Source organism: Amphibalanus amphitrite, unplaced genomic scaffold, assembly GCF_019059575.1.
Source record: "Amphibalanus amphitrite isolate SeventyFive unplaced genomic scaffold, NRLGWU_Aamphi_draft 000795F_arrow, whole genome shotgun sequence".
In the NCBI taxonomy this organism is placed as follows: Eukaryota; Metazoa; Arthropoda; class Thecostraca; order Balanomorpha; family Balanidae; genus Amphibalanus; species Amphibalanus amphitrite.
Genome location: NW_024882289.1, coordinates 322,706 through 344,355, shown reverse-complemented (window position 1 = coordinate 344,355; position 21,650 = coordinate 322,706). Strand labels below are relative to the sequence as shown.

The 21,650-nt window shown below is 51.3% G+C and overlaps 1 protein-coding gene across 1 annotated transcript; it reads right to left on the bottom strand.

The window, feature by feature from the left end:
• Positions 1-1,072: 1,072 nt before the first annotated feature.
• Positions 1,073-21,650, bottom strand: LOC122366290 (the record flags this gene model as incomplete). Its single annotated transcript, XM_043338367.1, has 3 exons — positions 21,480-21,650; positions 9,655-9,851; positions 1,073-1,199 (listed from the first exon to the last, which is right to left on the bottom strand). Coding segments are annotated over exons 1-3 (344 nt in total), but the record flags the coding sequence as incomplete, so codon positions are not given.

Here is a 21,650-nt window from a genome sequence, read left to right as displayed (position 1 = left end):
TCAACATATCTCGTTGTTCTACCCCACGTCAGCCTGTGAGTCAGGTTTTCCACGTCACCCCGACCAGCGTTGCTGGTGGAGCGGTTTGCAGCCTACCCTCTCTCCCTCCCTCCTCCTTGCTACGTCACGTGACCGGTTGTGGTCAGCGACGAGCCGGGTCAGCTCCTCGCGGGGAGCTTCCATGGAACCGGCTCGGCGCGCGGGCTGACCCCACTTGGCGGAGCGGCCCCGCCGCCCGGCCGGTCAGCCGGACTGACGATGGCTCACAACGGGCTCACCGGCACGGATTGCAGCCCTAAGTGTGCGACCGGACCGGATGATCGAACGGAGACGGAACTGGTAGCTGCAGCGACTCACGAATGTACAAGGGATTGAAGGACGAAGTAAGCCGTCCAGTCCGATGGCTAAGTTGTCATTATTATTGGTACGATGACGACTGACAAGGCAGATATTTACGCAATTGTGTTTTCACAAGTATGAACAGCTTCGGACATTAGTTTGCCTTGGGACGTTTTTTTATGACCCGTAGCGCGCATTTAAACGGCATTACACCCAAACGGACGGTCTCGTTACATGAGAGAGGACAATGGCTTGCGGATAAGAGCGCCAGATCGGCTTACGAAAGGATCCCGATGAGAGTGATACCGTTCGCGGCGTTTCCAAGGAGATTCACGACGAATAAAGTAAACTTTATATATCGCTCATTCGCGGCAGTTCCCCCACCAAATCCACCGAATTTCAGCAGAGTGAGTATGCGCAGGATTTCTCGAAGCTGTTTAGCAAAGAAACGTTAAATACCTACTAAATGGCTACAGTCAGGGGCTAATCAAGCTGCGGTAAGTGATTAGATTGGGAGCGAAATATGGTAATGGAGCTAGGACTCCGCCCACATTTGACATTTAGATCAGGAACAGTTACCAGCTTATGTCGGTTCTCATGACCAACCCGATGTGCATTTTTTGTTATCATTAATTAGATTTAAACACATCCCCAGCTCCCAGCTCTAACTCCATCGAGGCACTCTATGATCATGCAGACCCTCCCGACTCACGGCTCATGAGTAGCGACTGACCTTTTCGATATGAGGCGGCTGGCGTGCAGACTGGCGTAGCCATACTTGGCGAGGTGCTTGGCGCGGGGCCGCTGTCGGTTGAAGGCGGCCAGGTACGAGCCGGGCTCGTCCGGAGACAGGGACAGACCTGCCGAGGAAGTCGGTCGTCACTCGGGAGTCAGAGTCACCGTCACAGCGCGCCGGTCGGAGTCCGTCCCGTCGGCTGGCGGAGTCGCGTCTGCCGCCGGCCCGGACGGACCGACGGACCGGCCCACCGCTGGCCCACTTCACATGGACGGCCAGTGCGGTCGGTCGGCCGGCGAGCCGACCTGGATAGGAGCCGCGGCCGGGGCCGGTGAACCGGGACCGTCAGCCGCCCACTGACCCGGAACGCAGCGCCCGAGAGCGGGCCGACCGACCGCCGCGCCGGCTCCCGGAACACCCGCCGCTCATGGCGCAGTTCGCAAAGACTTAACACGCGCGCATACTATGCACTGTTATAAAACAACGGCTTTGCTCAGCGAACTTGAGCACAATACGAGCCGTGCTTCGTGAACGAGTTCCATACATGTGTCAGAAAGAACTATAACATCCACGTGAGTAAGCGTAACATTATAAATTTAATTTTAAGTGTTTATCTTATTTAGGTCTTTATTTACTTATATCATTGCTTATGTCTTGCTCAATGGCACGTTCTCTGTTACAGACGGAAACAGTTTGATATCAGCATTCACTTGGTAATTTGGCAATCGCAGTAAGCGTGGTGGATGGGCACGCGGGTCGCCCAGGTCTGTCCTGTTACTGAACCCTCTCCATTTCTGCGCTCGGGACTCTGGTGTCCCGGAGCCGCTCCTGTTGTCGGCTGCCCTGTCTGGTGCTCGTTTTTGTCCACGGGGCGTGACCCGCCGTGTCGGCTGGGCCACCGAACTGGGCCACCGTAGAAGTAGGTGAGGAGGCGACCGTTAACGGTCCTACCGCCAAGGCACGATCGTGAAGAACAAGACGGAACGATAGTCATCGCGACAACCGTGACGCAGCCGGGCGTCAAGGAGGGAGGAGGGGACTCATGATTCTCCGCTGCACACTGAGGCAGCGACCTGGAACGGTGAAATTCATACACCAGCCGCGGCGTCCAATTATGAGCAGCGGAGACGCTCCGTGGCGCGCCCGTCACGCCGGGCCGTCACGCGCTCGTGTCGCGTGCGGCACACATGTGACCGGCGCGTGACGGGACGCTCTCTTGCCGGCGACTGAGACGCTCTCTTGTCCTCAGCGACAGAGCGCTGAGGACGTCACGTGCAGTGCCTCGTGCCGGAGTTCCGGCGCCGGTCGATCGTTAGTCAGCTCTCGTTGGAAAGAGACGGGCTCGGCCGCGATTATGAGCAACCATCCCCCGGGAAAATGTTGGCGGAAGGCGTTACCAGCCGCTCGTTGCCAGCTTATTTAGCTATTTTTGTACGGCCTCCACCAGTAGACAAAACATGGCTTAAAGTCCCGTTCTTATGCCCTATGACCTAACGAAACACTATTTCCACAAAGTTGCGCTACCGTTGCGCTCGTCAAATGATGTTTTACGCAACGCATTTACCGTCGAGAATGCATCCAACCACGGTGTCTTTAACTCAATGACGTGGGAAGGATGCCAACAGGGACACCGAACTGTATAGTTTATCACCGAACACTAAGCAGTTGTGCCTATTTGGAGGCAAACCGCTGTAAAATTGCGCCGGATGTGGTACGGGTCGACGGAAACCGCAGTATTAGTTCTCATATACCGACGGCCTCGGAGCGGCCGGCCGGAGCTGAACGGAGCTCGGCGAGTCCGGCCGGACGGTAAGACGAGCAACGCTTTGGAGTTCTGGGGCCCGGCACTACTGTCGTGTTACACGATCGGTTTTGCAGTTACAAACAAGGTGCAATATGTAATACGCTCATTTGCAATATGTTGACAGCCTGCTGTTCGTTGGTGGAGAAGATAAGTCAATCAAAGTTAATCGGTCTATCATTATGCATATTGACTGTCATGGAGAATAGTTTATACGTAATTTCACCCCTATTCAAATTGTTATGACAACAATTCAATACCACTTAAGGTAAGTTTCTCCCGTTTACATCTAATGAGCATAAGAATAAATGAGTGCTGTTGTGGTGCTCGAGAACAGAAGTCACCGGCCGCCGTTATACACAAATATTCACGTATTGTACTCACCATTGCCGTCATGATTCTATCAGCGATGACACCAGTCACCGACTCAGCTTCAATACTGATACTGCTGTCCTGAGCGTGTGTGTCTACTGGAGGCGTCACCACTACTGACTGAGGGAGCGGCGGGTCGGCTGGCAGCTGCCGCGCGCGACGCCCACCCTCCACCACTGCTGAGGAGAAACTGCCACCACCACCGCCGCCGCCGCCGCCGCCGCCGCCGCCGCCAACGGCAGACGACCGGTGAGCGGCCGTCACGTGATCGTCGTCACAGCGCCACCAAAGCACCACGTGACACTATAGCGGACGCACTGACCCCAATCGTACCGATTTCTCGCCGGGGCTGTTTGGCGGACTCGGTAAAAGAACTGGCTCGTGGCTGACCGTCCGGGCGACTCCCGACCGGTGACGTCCGGTTATCGGCGGCGACTCAATCCGCATTCCAGGACGATGCACATCAACATGGCTAATAATACTTAATGTAAGTATAAAGGTGTATGTGTATGTATAGGTGACATATACCTATCTTTTTTGTTGTTGCATCGATGAACGTCAACCCACACCAAAGTTGAAACCGGTTACCTATATCTAAAATGTTTGCTTTAGCGATGATTAACGGTTAATAGGTTCGACTTTGGAGCAATATAATAGATAAATAAAGTATAAACTGATTGACTGATGTAAGAAATGCAAAATTCCAGCCTTTAAACTCACTTTTGATTATTAAGGCGCTAAATGCCATACGAGGGTAGGTACGGTTGTTTTTAGGATAACATCTGCCTAAGAACTCCGTTTATTAAATTTGTTGACTAACTCAGCTCAAAACATTAGTACCTAAGCATATACGATCTCAACCCTATGCGGCGTAAGATTACGGGCGCTAATAGATTCTACATACTGGTCAAAGACGAGAAGGAAGGCTCCTACAGGCACTTCCACGTTATATTTTCAATATACCCCGATTCGCGCACTTAATGAGCAAAAAACTAATAGCTTCCACCGACCACCCAACGTAAGCATTAGGACGCGGGTGGAGCACCTTCGACTGGGAAATTCCATATATCCGTACTCCGATACCTCTCAGTTCCACAGCAAATGAGCACAGCCAAAGATAATCTGAGTCGGCGGCCCACCAGGGTGCCACAAGAAGTTCGTAAAATCCACCGTTAACGCTGGTGCTTTTTCTCTGTAAGCAAAAAAAAAACGTTGATGTGCATGTATGTCCGATAAGTTGTCCCTAATTAAGCGGCAGTCAAAAAGGCAGCTTGCTGTGGCAGGCACATTAAAAAGGGCATCTCGGTGTAGTTTCCACAACAAATTTGGAGCGTCTATAGATCTATTACCTATGGAACTTGCGTTTGGCACATCTCTCGAATTAATCCTGTCCTTCCATTATGCTATTACACTTGTGTCTTTTACATTGTCATACCCACCGGTTATCAATTTTGGGATACTTGTCTATCAGGATATAAACTAGAATATTCACTGTGACTGTTCGGAATACGGATCTATCAAAGCCCAATGTTATTATGAGATTACTTTGCAAGTCAAGTTGTTTTTCTACCTCACTTCCCCGTACGCTTTGCTCTTTTCTTTGGATATTGATATGCACTTCAAGGAAATGCGTGTGGCTATGATGACTCATTATGTAACCAAAGAACCATAATTAATAGCATTGTCCCCAGTGTTTTGATTGCTGTTACCCTAATCCCACTACACTGGTGTTGTAGTGGAGTAAAGTACCTGGCTTCGTTAACAATAACGATGCGATTATATACAACATGATCCCCTTTTCTCATGATTGGGGGTGGAGTCAGGTATCTACCTAAATGTATTGCGATCTGTAGCTACATCCCGCGCTAAATGCGCGTTTGTTATTTGGTAGAGCAATAATCAGTGATCACGTATTATCCGGGTAGCCTGAAAATGCTAGAAAATACAGAACTAGGAATACCATGTGTGATAGATGTGCTTCTTGCACATCTATCACACCAAGTCAATACTATCATGTGATAAGAATAAGCTTTGCTACCGTATCTCTCTCCCTTGTGCTGGCCGGTCAGCCTGCCCAGACCACGCCGGCGCGGTCAGTAGCCGTTCCGGAATAACCCACAAAAGGGAGCGGGGTGGCCCGCGGGCGCCGCTGTCGGCAGCCACGCTCACCAGCCCGTCCGTCTGTCCGTCTGTCTGTCTGTCTGCCGCAGTCTGTCTGTTTGTCTGTCTGTCGCGCTGTGGCGGCGGGCTGTGGCCGCGCCTCTCTCCACGCCTAAGCCCCCGACACTTCGAGCTGCGGCCAGCCGAGCCCGACTAGAGAGCGCGCGGTGCGGTGCGTGCGACCATACACCCAGCTGACGCGCCGGGTGCATCCCGTCACCAGACGGCACGCTTTCTTCCTGCGGCTGTCATTGGTGCAATGAGACGGCAACATACATCTCAATGTGGCCGGTGGTGGAGGGTGGAGAGACGGGCGTTCGTCTGTGTATAACTCATTGAACGGTGAGCACATCGGATGTGTGTAAACGCCGGGATGTTTACATTTTACAACGCAAGGTACTGCGGGGCTGGTTTCATCCATGACAGGAAATGATTTAAGTGGTAGAACGCATCACTGCATCACACTCACCACTAGTTCAGTCGGAAGGAATTACACTCAATTCATTTATACCTATTTATACCTTTTTTATTTGCAAGTACGGATGGATACTTTCATAAAAAAATGTTGATATTTAGTATGCTTTTTTTTGCTCTCGCTAGCAATATTATTACCAGTATAGCGCCTTTTGGGGCGACTAACGGAGCGAGCGAAGGGGTGAGTCTTGCACGTGCGAAATTTCGAGGGGGTACCTCCAACTGACTTGTGCAGGGCACCCTACTGACTGGTCTCTAGCGATGTGCCAAATTTGGGCACAATCGGCCCAGCCGTTCTCGAGATCTGGAAGCGGCACCCTGCACGTGCGCACGTGCAAAATGGGTCCCAACTGACTTGTGCACGGCACCCTAGTAACCGGTCCCTAACTGTGTACCAAATTTGAGCGCAATCGGTCGAGCCGTTCTCGAGATCTGGAAACGACCCCTGCACGTGCGCACGTGCAGCGGCACCCAACTCTGGCACATGGATATGCAGTGCCTAGTGGGTGCCTACCTACATGCCAACTTTCAGCGCAATCGGCCAAGTAGTTACCGAAATATTGCAACAATTACAAAAGTGACACCTCTTCGTTTTGCACGTGGCACGTGCATAAGGGGTCACCCACATGCATCGGGAATAGTCCAATACTTGGTAGAAGGAATGAAGCTACCCTACAAAAATTACCGCATGTATATCGGTCAAGTGGTTGCTGAGATATAAGCCTCGCAAAAGCGTCCGCACGGCCGGCCGGCCGGCCGGCCGCTCATACTCAGAAATTTCCGTTATTCTACGTAAGACTCCGCTCGCTTCGCTCGCTCCGTAACTACACTTACCACTTCATGTTCTCTTACCACTTCATATGCAATGAGTTTGTTTTGCCATTAGGTAAAGGCATGATGCATGCACCAATCAGCCTGCTGAAGTGCAGTCGTCCATCATATTGGAGCCTCTGTTACCATCGAGAATATCCGGCGGTGGCGACGGTAGCCATGGCGGTGACGAAAGAGGAGAAACTCGGAGCGCGCGCCGCCGTACGTCGACCTCACCCCCCCCCCCCCCCTATCACTGTCCTGAAGGACCCCCGGCCGGCCGGCCCGTCACCTTGGCCTGGAGGACCAGCACCCTACCACGGCAGTCTCGTAGGACCGGCACCCTGATCGTGTCCATCTTAGACCAGCAACGGTCCTGAAGGATAGACCATCGTCACTGATCTGAAAGACTGTTGTTTGCAAGACTCTGTCCCAGAGCACCGTCGGTTCCTCTATCGCACTCGATGACCAATCGGGCCGCGAGCCGTCATCTGGTGCCCGCCATGGGCTCCGCGCCGCCGCCGGCGATGACCAGGCATCACAATCAGAGGGAAGAGAAAACGGGCCTCTCCCGCCGGCTCTGACCGGCCGTCGTCCAACGCCCGTCGATATGCGCACGAGTGCCATGTTGCGCAAGTGGCGATGTTTTCTCTTCTGACGACGGCTGGCCGGCCGGGAGAGATCCAGAGTCGGACTCGGAAGCGCAGCCAGCCGTGGAGAAGGGCTGTCGTGACGGCGGTGCGGGCTGACTGAATGGTAATCAGAGAAATTTTACTGAGCGCGGGCCAGTCATGGCCCAAAGAACCGCGATATTTTAGAAATGGAACTGAATAACATTAATGATACGGGTTTTCCAGGCTTCTATTCCCATTCTAAGACCGGTCATTTGATGCCCGTTTATAGTTACTTGTGAGTTAAAAGTGCAGACCACATTCCGTTTCGTTCCACTCATTGATTCCTAAATGCCGTCCATTGCTCGAGCTCGGTTAGCCTTTCATAAAGGCATCATCGAGGTAAATTTTCAGCTCCTCATTAAATCTTCCAAACGGAAGTAGAATATACAGCCGGTAGGTATTGGAACTTTCAAAACCCTCAACATCGAGGTAATCATCTAGGTAAATTTTCAGCTCCTCATTATATCTTCCAAACGGAAGCAGAAAATAAAGCCGGTTGTGCAACTTTTAAAACACTCAACAGCATTCAAAATTAAAGTTTCCATTCATTGAGTTTAAACGGACGACCAACAAATATGTTCTCAATGTAATGTTAGCCGTGAATGGACGGTTTACAAACTGTCAGCGCTCGCTCCTCCTCCCTCCCTTTCCTCGAAGTGCCGGCGCCGCGCTGAGGAGGCCGCCGGACGCCCGCCATCGTGGCCATCACCGCTGCCGCGCCGTAGTTTCACCAGCCGAATAAAACGTGGCGCGGCGGGCCGCGCGCGGCGCCGGCGGCCGGGACCGCTTTCTCCCGGCGCCGGGGTCGGTGGCCGAGCGACGTTTTCTCCAGAAAACGTGTCGCTCTTCCGGAGCGGCGCTCGTCGCCGACAGAGGAGGGAGCGAGGGACCGAGAGAGGGAAGGCGGACCACCGTCGCCGCAGAGCGCCGCTTCGACACGGTGCGGCCGCATGTTACGTCACGGCGAACAGTCGAACAGCGCGACACCCGGGGGAAGTTTTTAGCACCCTCCGGCGGTCTGCGGCGGCGGCGGCGGGGCGACTTTCTACAGCGCGGCGCGATGATGCGGCGCACTTCCGTTCTCCAACCGCGTCCGGGGAGAAGGAGCGCGCTGGTGCAAGGTATCCGGCCCGTCCCGGCCCGCCTGCAGTGGAGCGTCTCCTGCACGAGCTGCCACCAGCCGGGACCGGATCGGTCGGCCCGACTGTGACGAAATGCTGCGGCCGGCGGCGCCAGAGGTCGGTGACCCGACTGGGGGCCGCAGTGCCGCTCCACAGCCGCTCCCACATTCCTCCACACGGAGATTCACTACCGGAGCCCCCGGCACCCCGACAGCGAGGCTGACTGACCTGGCACTGGCTGTGCAATGCGCACCTCTGCAGAGCCTGGGAGGGTGCCAACAGCTCATTTGAATGGAAGATAGCCGTGTCTGCGCGCCCATCCATAAACATATTCAGTGTTACGCAGCAGTCTTTTAGGCAAAATAGGCGTGCCAACTGCACAATGCACATGGGCCAAGATAATACGCCTTTATCTTGTCACATCGTCGCTGCATATATTTCTCCTATCCGGCTTCATGCCTTCATCCAATACCTACTTCAATCTTTAGAGGTGTGACACTTCAACGTCGTCATTAGTAGCCAAAGACAGCACAGCTGCCAGTCCGGTAAATAAAACATAACAATAGTTAACACTTAACACGGACGCCAGGTAATCCTAAACCGATGGCTGACTCTCGTTTCTCCCTCTCCTGTCCTTTTAGTTCAGTGCTAGTATGCCTCCAGTCCCGACCATGCTACTACTTCTCTGGAGTTCTCCACAACACCATTTTCCCAGAACGCAGATATAGTGTAGAGAGCTGGGCTTCTCGCAGCGCCACGACTCCTGACTTTCTTACGCCACTTCAAAGAAGCACCGAAGGGCCTTCGGTGCTTCTTTGAAGTGGCGTAAGAAAGTCAGGAGTCGTTAAAAGCGCCGTTGGACATTTGCGTAACCCTCAATGAGTCTTCTTTGGCTGGGCAGTATCCGTTCCATGGTGACTAAGCCGGACATGAGCAAGTTCCGTTAGCGCTGGTCAAGTCCGGGTCAGGTCACATGAGGCCGGAAAGCCACCGGTACGCTCCGGGTCAGCCGCGAGGCAGGGCGTGACATATCGTGTCAGGTAAGGTCAGGTCTGGGCAGCTGAGTCTATTCAGCTTGTGTTAGAAAGAGTCTTATCAGGTCAGATCAAGTCAGCCCGTGCCAGGTCAGGTCAGATCAGCTCGTGTCAGGTCAGGTGCGCAACTCACCGGTGCGGTAAATGTCGGGCTCCAGCACGTCGTACAGGTACTGGGTGTGGTTCAGTCCGAGCTCGGCCAGCGAGATCAGCGTGCTGAGCTCGCGGGTGCCGGGGGTGCCCCTCTGCCGGCCGGCCAGATCGGCGGCCCCCCACTGGCCGCTGGCCGGCCGCAGCTGCAGCCAGCACGCGCAGGCCACTAGCAGCGCCCTGTAATGGAAAAACACGGGTCAGCGGACGGAAACAAGTGCGTAGAGGACGTGGGATAACAAAGGAGTTATTGTGTAAAACGGCCTCAGACAAAACGATCTCAGTTGACCTACTCACTACGCCGATACCTGAGAAAAGGCAGGTACGTAACTATAACAGGAGCTAGGCTGTGTTTATGTTATTGAGCTAGAATCAGTGTCTCCGTTGCAGCCTTGGAAGTCACGACAGTCAGCTATGTACTCACGTTTCAAGACTAAATGGTAAAGGCAAACTAACCTTCCGGGATCGGACGTTTTTATAACAGCGTTCGATTTCCGCATTCGCTGGCGATTTAATTAGTGACGTAACGGTATTTGATGAAATGATACCAAGGCGATGTGTTGGGAAAAGCTTTGGAAGTTCCTTTCATGGAAATGGGGGGAAAGAGAGAGAGAGAGAGAGAGAGAGAGAGAGAGAGAGAGAGAGAGAGAGAGAGAGAGAGAGAGAGAGAGAGAGAGAGAGAGAGAGAGAGAGAGAGAGAGAGAGAGAGAGAGAGAGAGAGAGAGAGAGAGAGAGAGAGAAGGAAGAGAGGAAAAAGATGAAGAATAGAAAAATTGGAAAAAGTTTAAAAAAAAACGACAAGAATAACATTGAGGAAAGGTTAATTATAAGATAACAACGAATGAAAATGAATGAACCGTATATGTGCTGAGATCAATCAGAAGTGAGCTGACCGGCAACTCTCAACCCTACCGCATCCCTACGCTGAACCACCGATGACATTATGTAAATACAGAGAGGCCCGAGTCCTGGTTCGTGTCCCGGTGCCTCGGCGGCCGTCCCGGAACGTCAGTTGTCGCGGTCACGGGTGAGCGCCCCTGACTGACCTCTAGCTGGCCCGCACCGACCCGAACTCTAGCCGACACGGCCTCTGAGTAACGGTGGACGGGTGGCAGAGCTGGGAGCTGCGGAGGACAGAGCCCGGAGCTCGGAGAGCGAGAGCCCGGAGCTCAGAGAGCGAGCTCTCGAGAAGGTGGAGAAAATGTATTGTGATATCTTGGCCGGCTCCTGGCCACTGCTATATTGTTAAAGTGTTGTGGCGTAGCGTAACGCTCTGACTGGTGGAACGTATTTTTGAACGAAATAAGCGGCCAAATAAATCACATGTAATTGTGTACATCGCCTGAAACTATGTATTTTGTATGCATTATTTGGCGTAGGCATAGTGCTCTGGTCTATTTTTCATTTGTTCCGTAGCTTACAGTTATCCCTCCAAAGATCCTCTCGATACCTGAGTACATACATGTTTACTGAAATGTCCTAGCCAACCAGCTTCCGCGTAACGACACGACATTGCCCAACCAGGCAGCGGCGGTCTCTAAGGTGCTCAGAATACCAGCAAGCCAGCTCCCCCCGACTCAGATTTGTGAACTGATTTCTTCACACTCCTGAGTTCACTCGAAACACACGACTAACAAATCTTCTTACACGGAAGACATGCGCAAGAAGCACCATTCCACGAACCTTAGCGAACGTACGGACCTTTCTATAAGGGCCGGCGGCGCTAGCGATAACGCATATGGTATGCAGGACGGCCACAGGACCGGTCTCCCGACGACAGGATGGGAGACAGGACATCAGCGTCGTCATCTCGCCGCCACCTCGCCGCGAACGTCCCCGCCGCGCCACTCATGACGCACGACGCGTGTTTTATGAGGGAAAGTTTCGCCGGACCGTGCATGTGAGCTGCTCATCAGCATACCGAGCTGGCGCGAGCGGGTGTTTAAGCAGACAACATTGCGTGGCGCGCAGAATCGGCGCCGCTAAAAACGCGCGATGGACTGGCGGTGCGGCGCGATTTGGTCACCTCTCTCTCTCTCTCTGGCGCTGACGGCGTGCCGACGCTGGGGCGGTCGGTATGCGGTCCACGTGCACTGGTGGTGCTCAGACAGTGCCGCAGCGGGCTGACCCGTGCAGTGCGACTCTGCTATCGCCACCGCCGGAGCTGGTTTCCCACGTACACGCTGCCGCCGCCGCCGGTGTGAGTGTGTGTGAGTGTGTGTGTGTGTCGTAACAGTCGCCGGTTCGGGTATAGTTGTCTGAGTCCTCCGGGGGTGGGGAGGGAGGACCGGGCCCCACACAGCGCGCGTCAGCCACTCGAGGAATGCACCGCCGTTCACCGAGCGCTTTGGCCGGAAATGGCCGCAGACGGGTCCTGCTGCACTCTGAACACATTAGGGCGTGGTGGATATGAACGCTTTAAAATAGCTGCAATAAGGACGCTACTCGCGGGATGGGTTAAAATTAGCGCATCATATCGGAAGCCATAATGCGCTCCATTTCTCCAATTCGCTCCAACATAACTTTAAAGCTATGACGCAGTTTGTCTGCAGCTGACCTTTAAAATGTGTCGATTGCGTCACTGTTTGATAATTTCCCTCCCGAGTTCACCGACACACGGAGAGCCGCCGCGATCCATTGTGATATGATAATGGTCCTCCGCTCACCGAACCAGCCGGTGACGTAACCACCGCGGACGCCATGTCGGTCCTGATATGGCCGCCCGGGCTTCCGGCATCTGTCGGTACATTCTCGCGCCACCTCTCCATTTTGAGATCGCATTACGTCCATGATTGGCCCTGATTTACCCAAACTCACGCATGAGGGTCCGCACTTTAAGTGCGAATTAGCTGAATCTGTTTGCTTTATTGCTATTTTTCAAACAAATTGTGGTTCATTATTTCCTGCATCAGAACAGCAGCCCAGCACATCCTCAATGCCGGTGCTCTTAACCCTCGCACGACCAGGCCATTTCTCATAACACGAACGACCAGGGGGGGGGGTTGTTACGACCCCCCCCCCCTGGCGTTTCGAAACGGAAGGTCGTAGAGCTTAGCGGAGAAAACCAACGGATTGCTCTCAACGAGATCTCGCGATTGGTGGTATATTTTTTGGTCCTAGGTCAACATTTGACTTACTTATGACCGGTCAAAGGTCAAATTTTCCGAAAAAATCAAACTTTTTCAACTTTCCGCGGCGATTGCGGCAAAACGGTGGGAGATATCGACTTGAAACCTTCACTATCGTGTTCCTTGATCAATTCTCTATCGTTTGGTATGTATTTCGTTTCCCTAGCTCTAAAAATGGCGCGTTGGGAGCGCCGGAAGTCGGCAAGGTCACAGTCGGCGGCAGAAATTCGAAAAATCAAAATTTAAATTTTTGAAATCTGATGTATTTTTGGATTTGGGAGGTCCATTTGCTACCTATAGAAGCTAATATTGCTGCATATTCCCATTGAGGTGACAAGAATTAGCAAAATAGTGGTTCGGGCGCTTTTCAAAAATAGTACCGGACGCTGTTCCTCTTGTGACGTCATAGCTCCGTGACCTGACCTGACCCGGTCAATTTTCTTGCACCACACGATAGCCAATGCTTGCCCCAACATGCATGGGAAGTTTCATCATGATCCATCAATGATCCATCAAAACAATGTGGGTATCACCGGCAGAAAACCTAGGGATTCGGCGCACACGTTTGGTAACTGTCGGCCGGAGGCTGTACCTCTTATGACGTCATAACTCCGTGACCTGACATGACCCGATCAATTTTTTTTCGGCAAAAGATGCGCAAAGGTTGCCCCAGAGGGTATTGAAAATTTCAGCCCGCTACGACAAGCCGTTTAGCGTGCACTTCGAAAAAGCCTCAGGGGAGGGGGGTTGATACAACCCCCCCCCCCCTAGGCGTTCTAGGGTTAAGTCTTAACCTTCTTTGCTCCTGCAACCGTATTGCTGGAGCCTGTGGACCTGAGTGTGGAGCCATTCATGCAGATTGGTGTTACTGTGTAACGCACAACTGCAGTCACCATGTATTGCGGCTCACTCTACAACTGCAGTGAGTCCGGCTGACGGAGACTGCAGGGACTACACAGAAAGGTAGCCAAGTACTGCGGCACAGCCTATCCTGTGAATCTTGGCCTGGGCCCTGGACTCCTGGACGCTCTTCGCAATGGATCGAAAGTTAGACAATTTCCAGTCAAAATTGCCCCATGATTTCGTTTTGATCATCTAACAAAATCAAAGACATAATTTCTGATTACGGGCATTCTGAAGCATGATTCACGAATAAGTTTATAAATCACTTTGTTCCAATATTCCTACACATTAAAACATCTAAATATTGTTTTGGGGATTATTTCTCTGCAGTTCTTCCAAGCTTGACGTCTACATAGTACATATAGCCTTTGTTTGCTTTACCTACGAATGTCGAGTGAATAATTCGAAACGTCGGAGCGTAGGTATTTGACGGCATGAAAGTTCTCTCTCTCTCTCTCTCTCTCTCTCTCTCTCTCTCTCTCTCTCTCTCTCTCTCTCTCTCTCTCTCTCTCTCTCTCTCTCTCTCTCTCTCTCTCTCACACACACACACACACACCCATTCCCTCTTTTTCTTAACCGAGTAAAAAGGACCATAAGCAAAAATTATTCCATCGCAACCACGTTCCCTTTGAATTCATCAATAGTCATCTTCCTCACGACTTCCCACCACTCGAATGTACCACCTCACGCTCCGCGTCTCCTTCCGCGTGGCAGCGAAGGCGCAGCATCTGTCGCCAGCTACCCCCCAGACCCCGCGCACGCCGTCGCCGCCAAACAGCCAGTCGTCGATAGCGAAAGTGAAACGGTTTGGCCGCCCGGCCGGAGGGTCTGTCTGGCCGAGCGAGGGAGCCATGTGACCAGAGTCTGTCGTCGGCTCTCTCTCCTCTGACGAGAGTCATCGTCGACTCGGCACCTTCGGCGCGACAGCAGGGATTGGTGGGATTTCCAGACGCGAAACGGGAAAGGCCGGGATAAAGTGCTCAGCTACTGTAGATTTGTCGTGAGCATTTTGGGCGTGGTGACTGTTGAACAAGTTGCCTTGCTTCTTTTAACTGCATACCGAAGCGCCTGTGTGCTGAAGAAAATGATAAACTGCTATTTTTTTCCATAAGCTATTATGAGATAAGACGCCTTTAGATAACATTGCTCAGTTTCCGTGGCATGCCTACCTCGGCTCTTCTTACTATCAATGGATCAGAGCTACACAGCAATACCTATAAAACGCACCTACGTTTGCCGCAAAAAAAGAGAATGTTGTCATCATCTGATCTCACAACTATAAGACTTCGGCATATTTTGCTTGTTTCATTCGTCGTTCATGATTTCATCGGAATGCCTTTCGCCTCTTCTCATTTACCATGATATGAAACAGTATCGTTTGAGAAATATACAACGTGCACGTACATAATCAAAGTGCAAATATGTTCAGTTTATTGTAAACTTATACGAGTATTGCACTACGATAACGACGGCATTTTGCTTCACTGCTTTTATATCAATGTTCCTTTGAGCGATGATTTTTGTTTTAGACCAATTGCAAGTACCTACCTAATAAGGAATGTGCGGCGTACGTATGGGTATATGGGTAAATAACACCCGTAGGTACCTACAGGCTATGCTTATTGCTTATCCATACTTTTCCAGAATATCAGTAGGTATGCATAAAATTGGAGGCACCTGTGCCACACAAGACGAGGTTAGGTACCTACGGGAAATATGTAGAGACCCAAACATCGGGCTCAGGTCTGGCCAACGCGAACGGCAGGCGATGTGCGACACTGCCGCCATCTGGGACCTCTTCAGGTCCAGCTGAGATCCAGAAACTACTGATGGCGCCACCTGGGACAAGGTACCACGAACTAGTGCTTTCGTCATCGGCCGACCGTCGCGCTGGTGGCGCTGGTGAAGCGAAGGGACGAGTCGCTTTCTCGTCCACTCGACGTCTACATAGAATACGCCTTGATACATATTTTTTCCCACGATCATCTTACCAGTGAGACGCCTCTAGGGTTTCAAACGGGCGAGCGAGACAGTAAGACCTGCACGTGTGAAAGTGTTGTGCAAGACCTGCAACTGACCGGCTGGTGACCCTCTTGCCGATCCATAAGTGTACCAAACCCAGCCGCTCTCACCGTTCCGTGCTTCTATCCTCAGGAAACTGAAATCCTTCTCCTCCACGCCGCAACCCCCCTCCGGGCTGGACAGGCAACTTTATCTCATGCGGGCTGCTCCCTTGGAGCGGCACCGCTGCTCCCGAGGGAGCGCACCCCGTAGCCGGGTGCAGTGAGTGCCTTGTGGCTGGGTGGCCTGTCTTCGGACGGGCTCAGCCCCGGCGACTCACTAAGGTGCCTGCCCAGACCAATGTCTCCCCCTATATCCTATCATGCTCCCGGCTCTGAAATGGTCTAATTGGACCGAAAGGGCCTAACCCAACAAAAAAAGCAGCCGCTCTTGCGATGCAAGTACATGAAAGCGGCACCCTGTATGTGCGCACGTGTCAACTGAGATCCCAAATGACTTTTGAAAGGCACTCTGCTAGCGCTCCCTAACCGTACCTATACTTAATTTAAGCTCAATCGACCCAGCCATTCTAATAATGTGGAGGGGGCACAAGGTCCAGTTTGCACGAAATAAAAGTGCAAACTGGACCCCAATGGACTTGTGCAGGGCATCAAACTAGCTGGCCCCTAATGAAACTTGATATGGTTGGGTGGACGACTGGCCGATCGCAATTGGTCCAGCCGTTCTCGAAATGTGGAATCGACCCCTGAACATTCGCACGTATGTATATACAGCTGCACCCCTACATGGTAACGCATTATCTGGTCCATGTCCATCTATTGTCCAAGTTCCAACACAATCCACCAAGGCAACGCGTTGTCGTTGCCAGCGGAACAATTTTAGAATTCAGGCCCCCACTCGGCATGTGCTGGTCTGCATCAAAAGTAGTCATGTTCATGATTTAAGGGATGAATCAATTAGATGCAGAGGACCGCTTGTCGCTCGGTTGAGTCAGAGTGGTTGTCGAGATATGAGGCGTCACGGCGACGGGTTTGGCCGCTCATAGTGATATTTTCCGTTAAATCACGGATAAATTTAAACATCAGTTTCCTTGGAATACCCATGTATAATCTTACCGTTTATAGTGCGAAACTCAATAAACATCATAGTTTGGAGTCCGAACTAAAGAGGGATGGACGGATAACATGGCCGGGCTGATTGAGCTGGTCGCTGGTTCAGTCCGGACTCGTGGGATGGGGGAGTGATCCACCTGCAGTGAAAACGGCCTTAGATAACGGCCCTGACCGTGAACATGCCGTGAACGCTGAGAGCGACTGGGCTCGGCATATTTACATGCCGGGAGAGCGGGTCAAACTCAAAGCGCATTTACATTCCAGGAGAGCGGGTGCATAATAATTTATCATTGTGGAGTTGAATGAAGAAATGTTCAAAATGGAATTCCTTCAAAAATTTCATTATGTCTTTGTTTGATATGTGGCCCAAATGTAGGTATCTACATTTCGTGAATCAGTATCCGTATTATTAGCCTTCTCACGACGGCTATCTGGTACACATTTGGCTTATATATGGTGCAGATTTGGCGCAGATTTGGTCAAATTAGACTTAATGTGTTTCCTAGAAGTTATCAGTTTGGGTTGCTAGCATATTTATGTATTCCTATGCAATATGCACGCTTTTTCACATTATCAAACATTATTAAAACACTGAAATAAATGCATGAGATGAAGATCATGTTCTTAAAGAGACTTGGCGCAGATTTAGTTAAGTTTGGTGCATTCACCAAATATCCCGTCGTGAAAACAGCTATTATCTAATCGGTCGTATCAAATCGTCCATACCTAAACAATTTTCCCATGTCTCATGGTTGTGGTTGACTGTCCCCTGTGAAAGCGCAAGTGATCAGCTGACGACTGCCGGTCAGCTGATAGTCGGTCAGCTGATCCGGCAGCCGACTGTCAGCTGATCGTTGTTTACAGTCCGGCCGCGCGGAATAGAGGTGCGGTCATAGTGAAAACGGCCTCGTGGAGCGGCCCTGACCATGGGAAAGCTGACTGAACCACGAATGACACTTTCGGTGAACAAAACACAGCTGATAATCTCGCTTTTCAACTAATTATGCTACCATTGCTCCTTCATGCACTCCGAGATGCATTATATAGTAGCCTAAATAGGCTATTTGCCCACACATACATTTGTCGATGCATATCTCGCTCAATCCAGGAGTAAGTACCGATATGCAGGAATGCCTAGTGAGCTGCTTACAAAAAACTTCCAAAGAAAGAAATACTTACGACTATCTTTACCTTCCCTCTAGTACGTGACATTTAAGTCGTGTTTAGGTTGCGAAAGTGTAAAAATACAATATCTTTTATCTGATGCTTGACAGATTCGTGCACCAGCCATCTGATCGTCTTTTGCTCATCACAGATCGGATTGAAACCGTGCTTAAATTTCATGATATAGTTCCCGCTCGGTGTGGGTACTCGTGAATTCGTGACATAATCAAACGAAACTTGTACCGATATGAATAGACAACTTATCCATCATCATTATCGGCTTAGCTCTGAACCAGCTTTCTTTTGATTATGAATCGTGTGGATCACTAACAATGACTGTAACAGGTCCTGAGGCGACATCTTTGGCTCACATCTAATGACACATTTCCCGCGTTGTCCGCATTAAAATTCCGGGCGTGTTACGTCCGATGGCAGGCATTGTTCGCTCTGTCACGTGTGACACGATTATTCATTGATTGTAGGTCAGATGACCGGTCCAACACTACAGTACGTCCAGTGCCACCCACTCTGCTGCTCAGGTCGTTTCTCTAAAACTTCTCGTCTCTCGAATCACTTGCCCAGGTCCACATTCAGTAACCCACATTAGCTTGCCCGCTTCTTCCCCTCTAGCTTTTCCATAGCTGCCCAGTTTATAACATGCTTTCATTCCCCAGCGACGAGCACTTTATTTATTTTGAGCTTCTTTCTCCAACTCCATCTGCCTTCCGTGCTCTTCCATCCCAGCTGTAGTGTGAGAGTTATTACCTCTCGACCACTGGCAATCAATCGCAGCCGCCCGCCACTCGAACGGTTTTCTCTCGCCGTCTCCCCGTCCAGCCATTGTTCGGTTGGACGCATTCGGCGCGAGCTGGTGTCTGTGAGGCCAGTTTCTCGCTCTGCTGTCGCCGCGGCGTGGTTCCTCTGCCCGAGTAGGACTGTCTCCGGGTACCACACACTGGGCTAGCCCTCCCTCACCGCGGCGTAACCACGCCGGAGAAACTCCCCAGCAGGAGCAGTTTGTGTTCCGGCTGAACGGCGCCAAGCCACCAGACCGGACGGGTCAGAGCTGGCAGAGCTCACTCGATCACAAATAAACAGGCGGCCTTTGAGCCATGGCACAGCGATCAGATCGCGACCCGACGGCAGCCGTGCTGGCCGCGTCACCGGTGTACCGGATATGGTGATCAAAGTGGTGCGTCAACAGCGGCGCCCAGGAGTGAAGGGTGACCCCCTGTCGCCCTGTCGATGTGTGGGCAGAGGATGTCCGGGTAAGACTGGATGAACACGCGGGGACGTCACGGCCCCCCGACCTCAGTGGGTCACGGCACAGTCCGTCACCCCCCAGTGACCGGGCGCCACGTCACACCGACCGGTTTCACTCTCTTCCATGGGCAGACATGGGTGACTGCCAGGCAACAGCCGACGCCTTCTCCCCAGATATGGCGCGAGAGAAATTGGCGAGTCTCAATCTCGTCCAGTTTGGATCAATGGTGGTATTAGTGAACAAAGATGAGCCTTCTGAGAAGCCACACACCATGATAAGCCTCTACTCGACAAACGTGACCCAAATATCAGCTTCCGTTTTTCTGAACGTCATGATCAAAGTAAAAGAAAAGAAAATAGCAATGCCTGCCTACAAAGCACTTACAAATGCTTTGTGTTATTGGAAGCGTTTGCTTTATCTAGCGAGGTACAGTTCACGTCCCAGGTGGCACGCTCGGAATGTGCTGCTTAGCTTACATCGGTTCTAGTAAGCTTACGAGTCAATGAGTGGCTTGTCGTGCTTGATCATTTTCTTTCCGGGCATAAAAAGCTCGACGGAACGGCATGCAAACAACAGGCATCACTTTCGTTTGTTCCCGAGCGTGTGTTCGTGGGAGCCGCTCCTAAAATTATCGCCCACCGTGTAACCGGCGAGTAAAACAGCGACGTAGAAAGTGAAACCTACCGACATCTCGGCACCGAGCTGCGACGCCAGGCAGCAAATGACATACGGAGCCCAAAGGAGGCAACGAATGGGGATGGCGAGAGCGAAGGGGGAGAGCTAACCCGGATGCTGCCCACAAAGGCAAAACATTCTGTGTTTGTTGTGACGTTTTGACTCGCCATCACAAGACACTGTGAAGCGTTCATCACGCGGTTTGCACCCACGGTAGCAAGCGGGGCAGCCGAGCGAGAGAAGAGAGAAGAGAGGAAACTCGGTGTCATGTCTGAGCATCACCCAAGACGGTAATGGCCCGTAAAATAGGTGACGGAATCAACCGTCTGTAACAGGAATGATCGCAAGCCTTCATGCGATTTTCTGTGAAAGCGTGATAAGATAGGTTATCCCTAGGCATGCAAATTCTGATGCCGCATAATGTTCTCCCCTTATGTGCAATAATTCAAGCAGCAAACCCAGATATGTCGAGACCATTTGCCGAAGCGTTGGCTCACATGTCTTGCCGTAAACTAGCTTTTAGTCAAGGAAGTAGGTAAATGTTGCGAGTTAAACTGCAATGGCTATTGCGTACAAATTCCAAATTCAATTTGCTATACAAGCCAACACATTTCGTGCTGTGCTGTTTACTGTGAGAGCCACGACTTCGGCGGCAGACACCGTTTGCGACCGTGTGTTTTATTATATAAATGTAGATCCACCACTGTTCTACATGCACCGACACAATCAATGAGATAAGTGTTCGATGCAATAAACTGGTTTGCATCCAGATGTTATCTTGAACCTGCTTGCGTAAAAATCAGGACAGACCGTCTCTGTCGAATGCTGCTTGAATGTAAGCCAAGGCACTTCCGGAAATCGATTTGGGAATTGTGGTTAATTCAACTACTATATTACGGGTTGGCCTTTTTCACATCGCCAAATCAGTTATTGCATGGGTATCGCATAACTATCTACAATTCTACAAGCCTTACAAACGAATTTAAAAGTGCATATTTTTGAGCCACGAGTTTGCGATGCTAGTGGCTGCATGTCTACCCGTCATAATCAAATGCATCCATCGGCGGTGGTTGCACTGCATCCATGATAGGCTTGCTGCTCTATGAGCCTGCGTCATTGCTGTACGCACTACGCAATAAACGCATGCTATACCGGAATCGTATACAATAACGGAACGTACCAGAAGAACTGTCTTTTTTTGTGAGCTTCCCTCTTTGTGTAGTTTTTATAATTGATGCTTGGCAATATTGAAGCTGTGGCAATTGTTTTAAATACTATTGATATTTGATATCATGAGTTTCAAACAAACGTTAAAAGAGGAAAGTGTGCAATCTAAATGTTAAAACGTCAAAAACAGCAACAATACAAACTAGACACAAGACAAATTGTTATGTATTCCCAGACGTGTTTGGCGAATCGTGCCGGGTATATGCTATTGCAGGTAGCTATGCAGTATTCAGCCTGGCATTGTGACTGTAAGGATATGCAGCTATCCTGTGCGATGCACGTGCGTGCAAGGACAAGCCTTCCCCATCATTACCTGCGCATTGGCGCCTCCATGTCGGCTTCTCTGGACGGGCCGCTGCCTGGTGCTGAGTCTCAGGTGGAGCCGAGCTGTCACCTGTCACTGACACTGACACCTCACCACTGACCCGTCAACGCTGCCGGCACGTGACAGGAACTGCCGACACCCAGCCGCCGCCGACCGCGC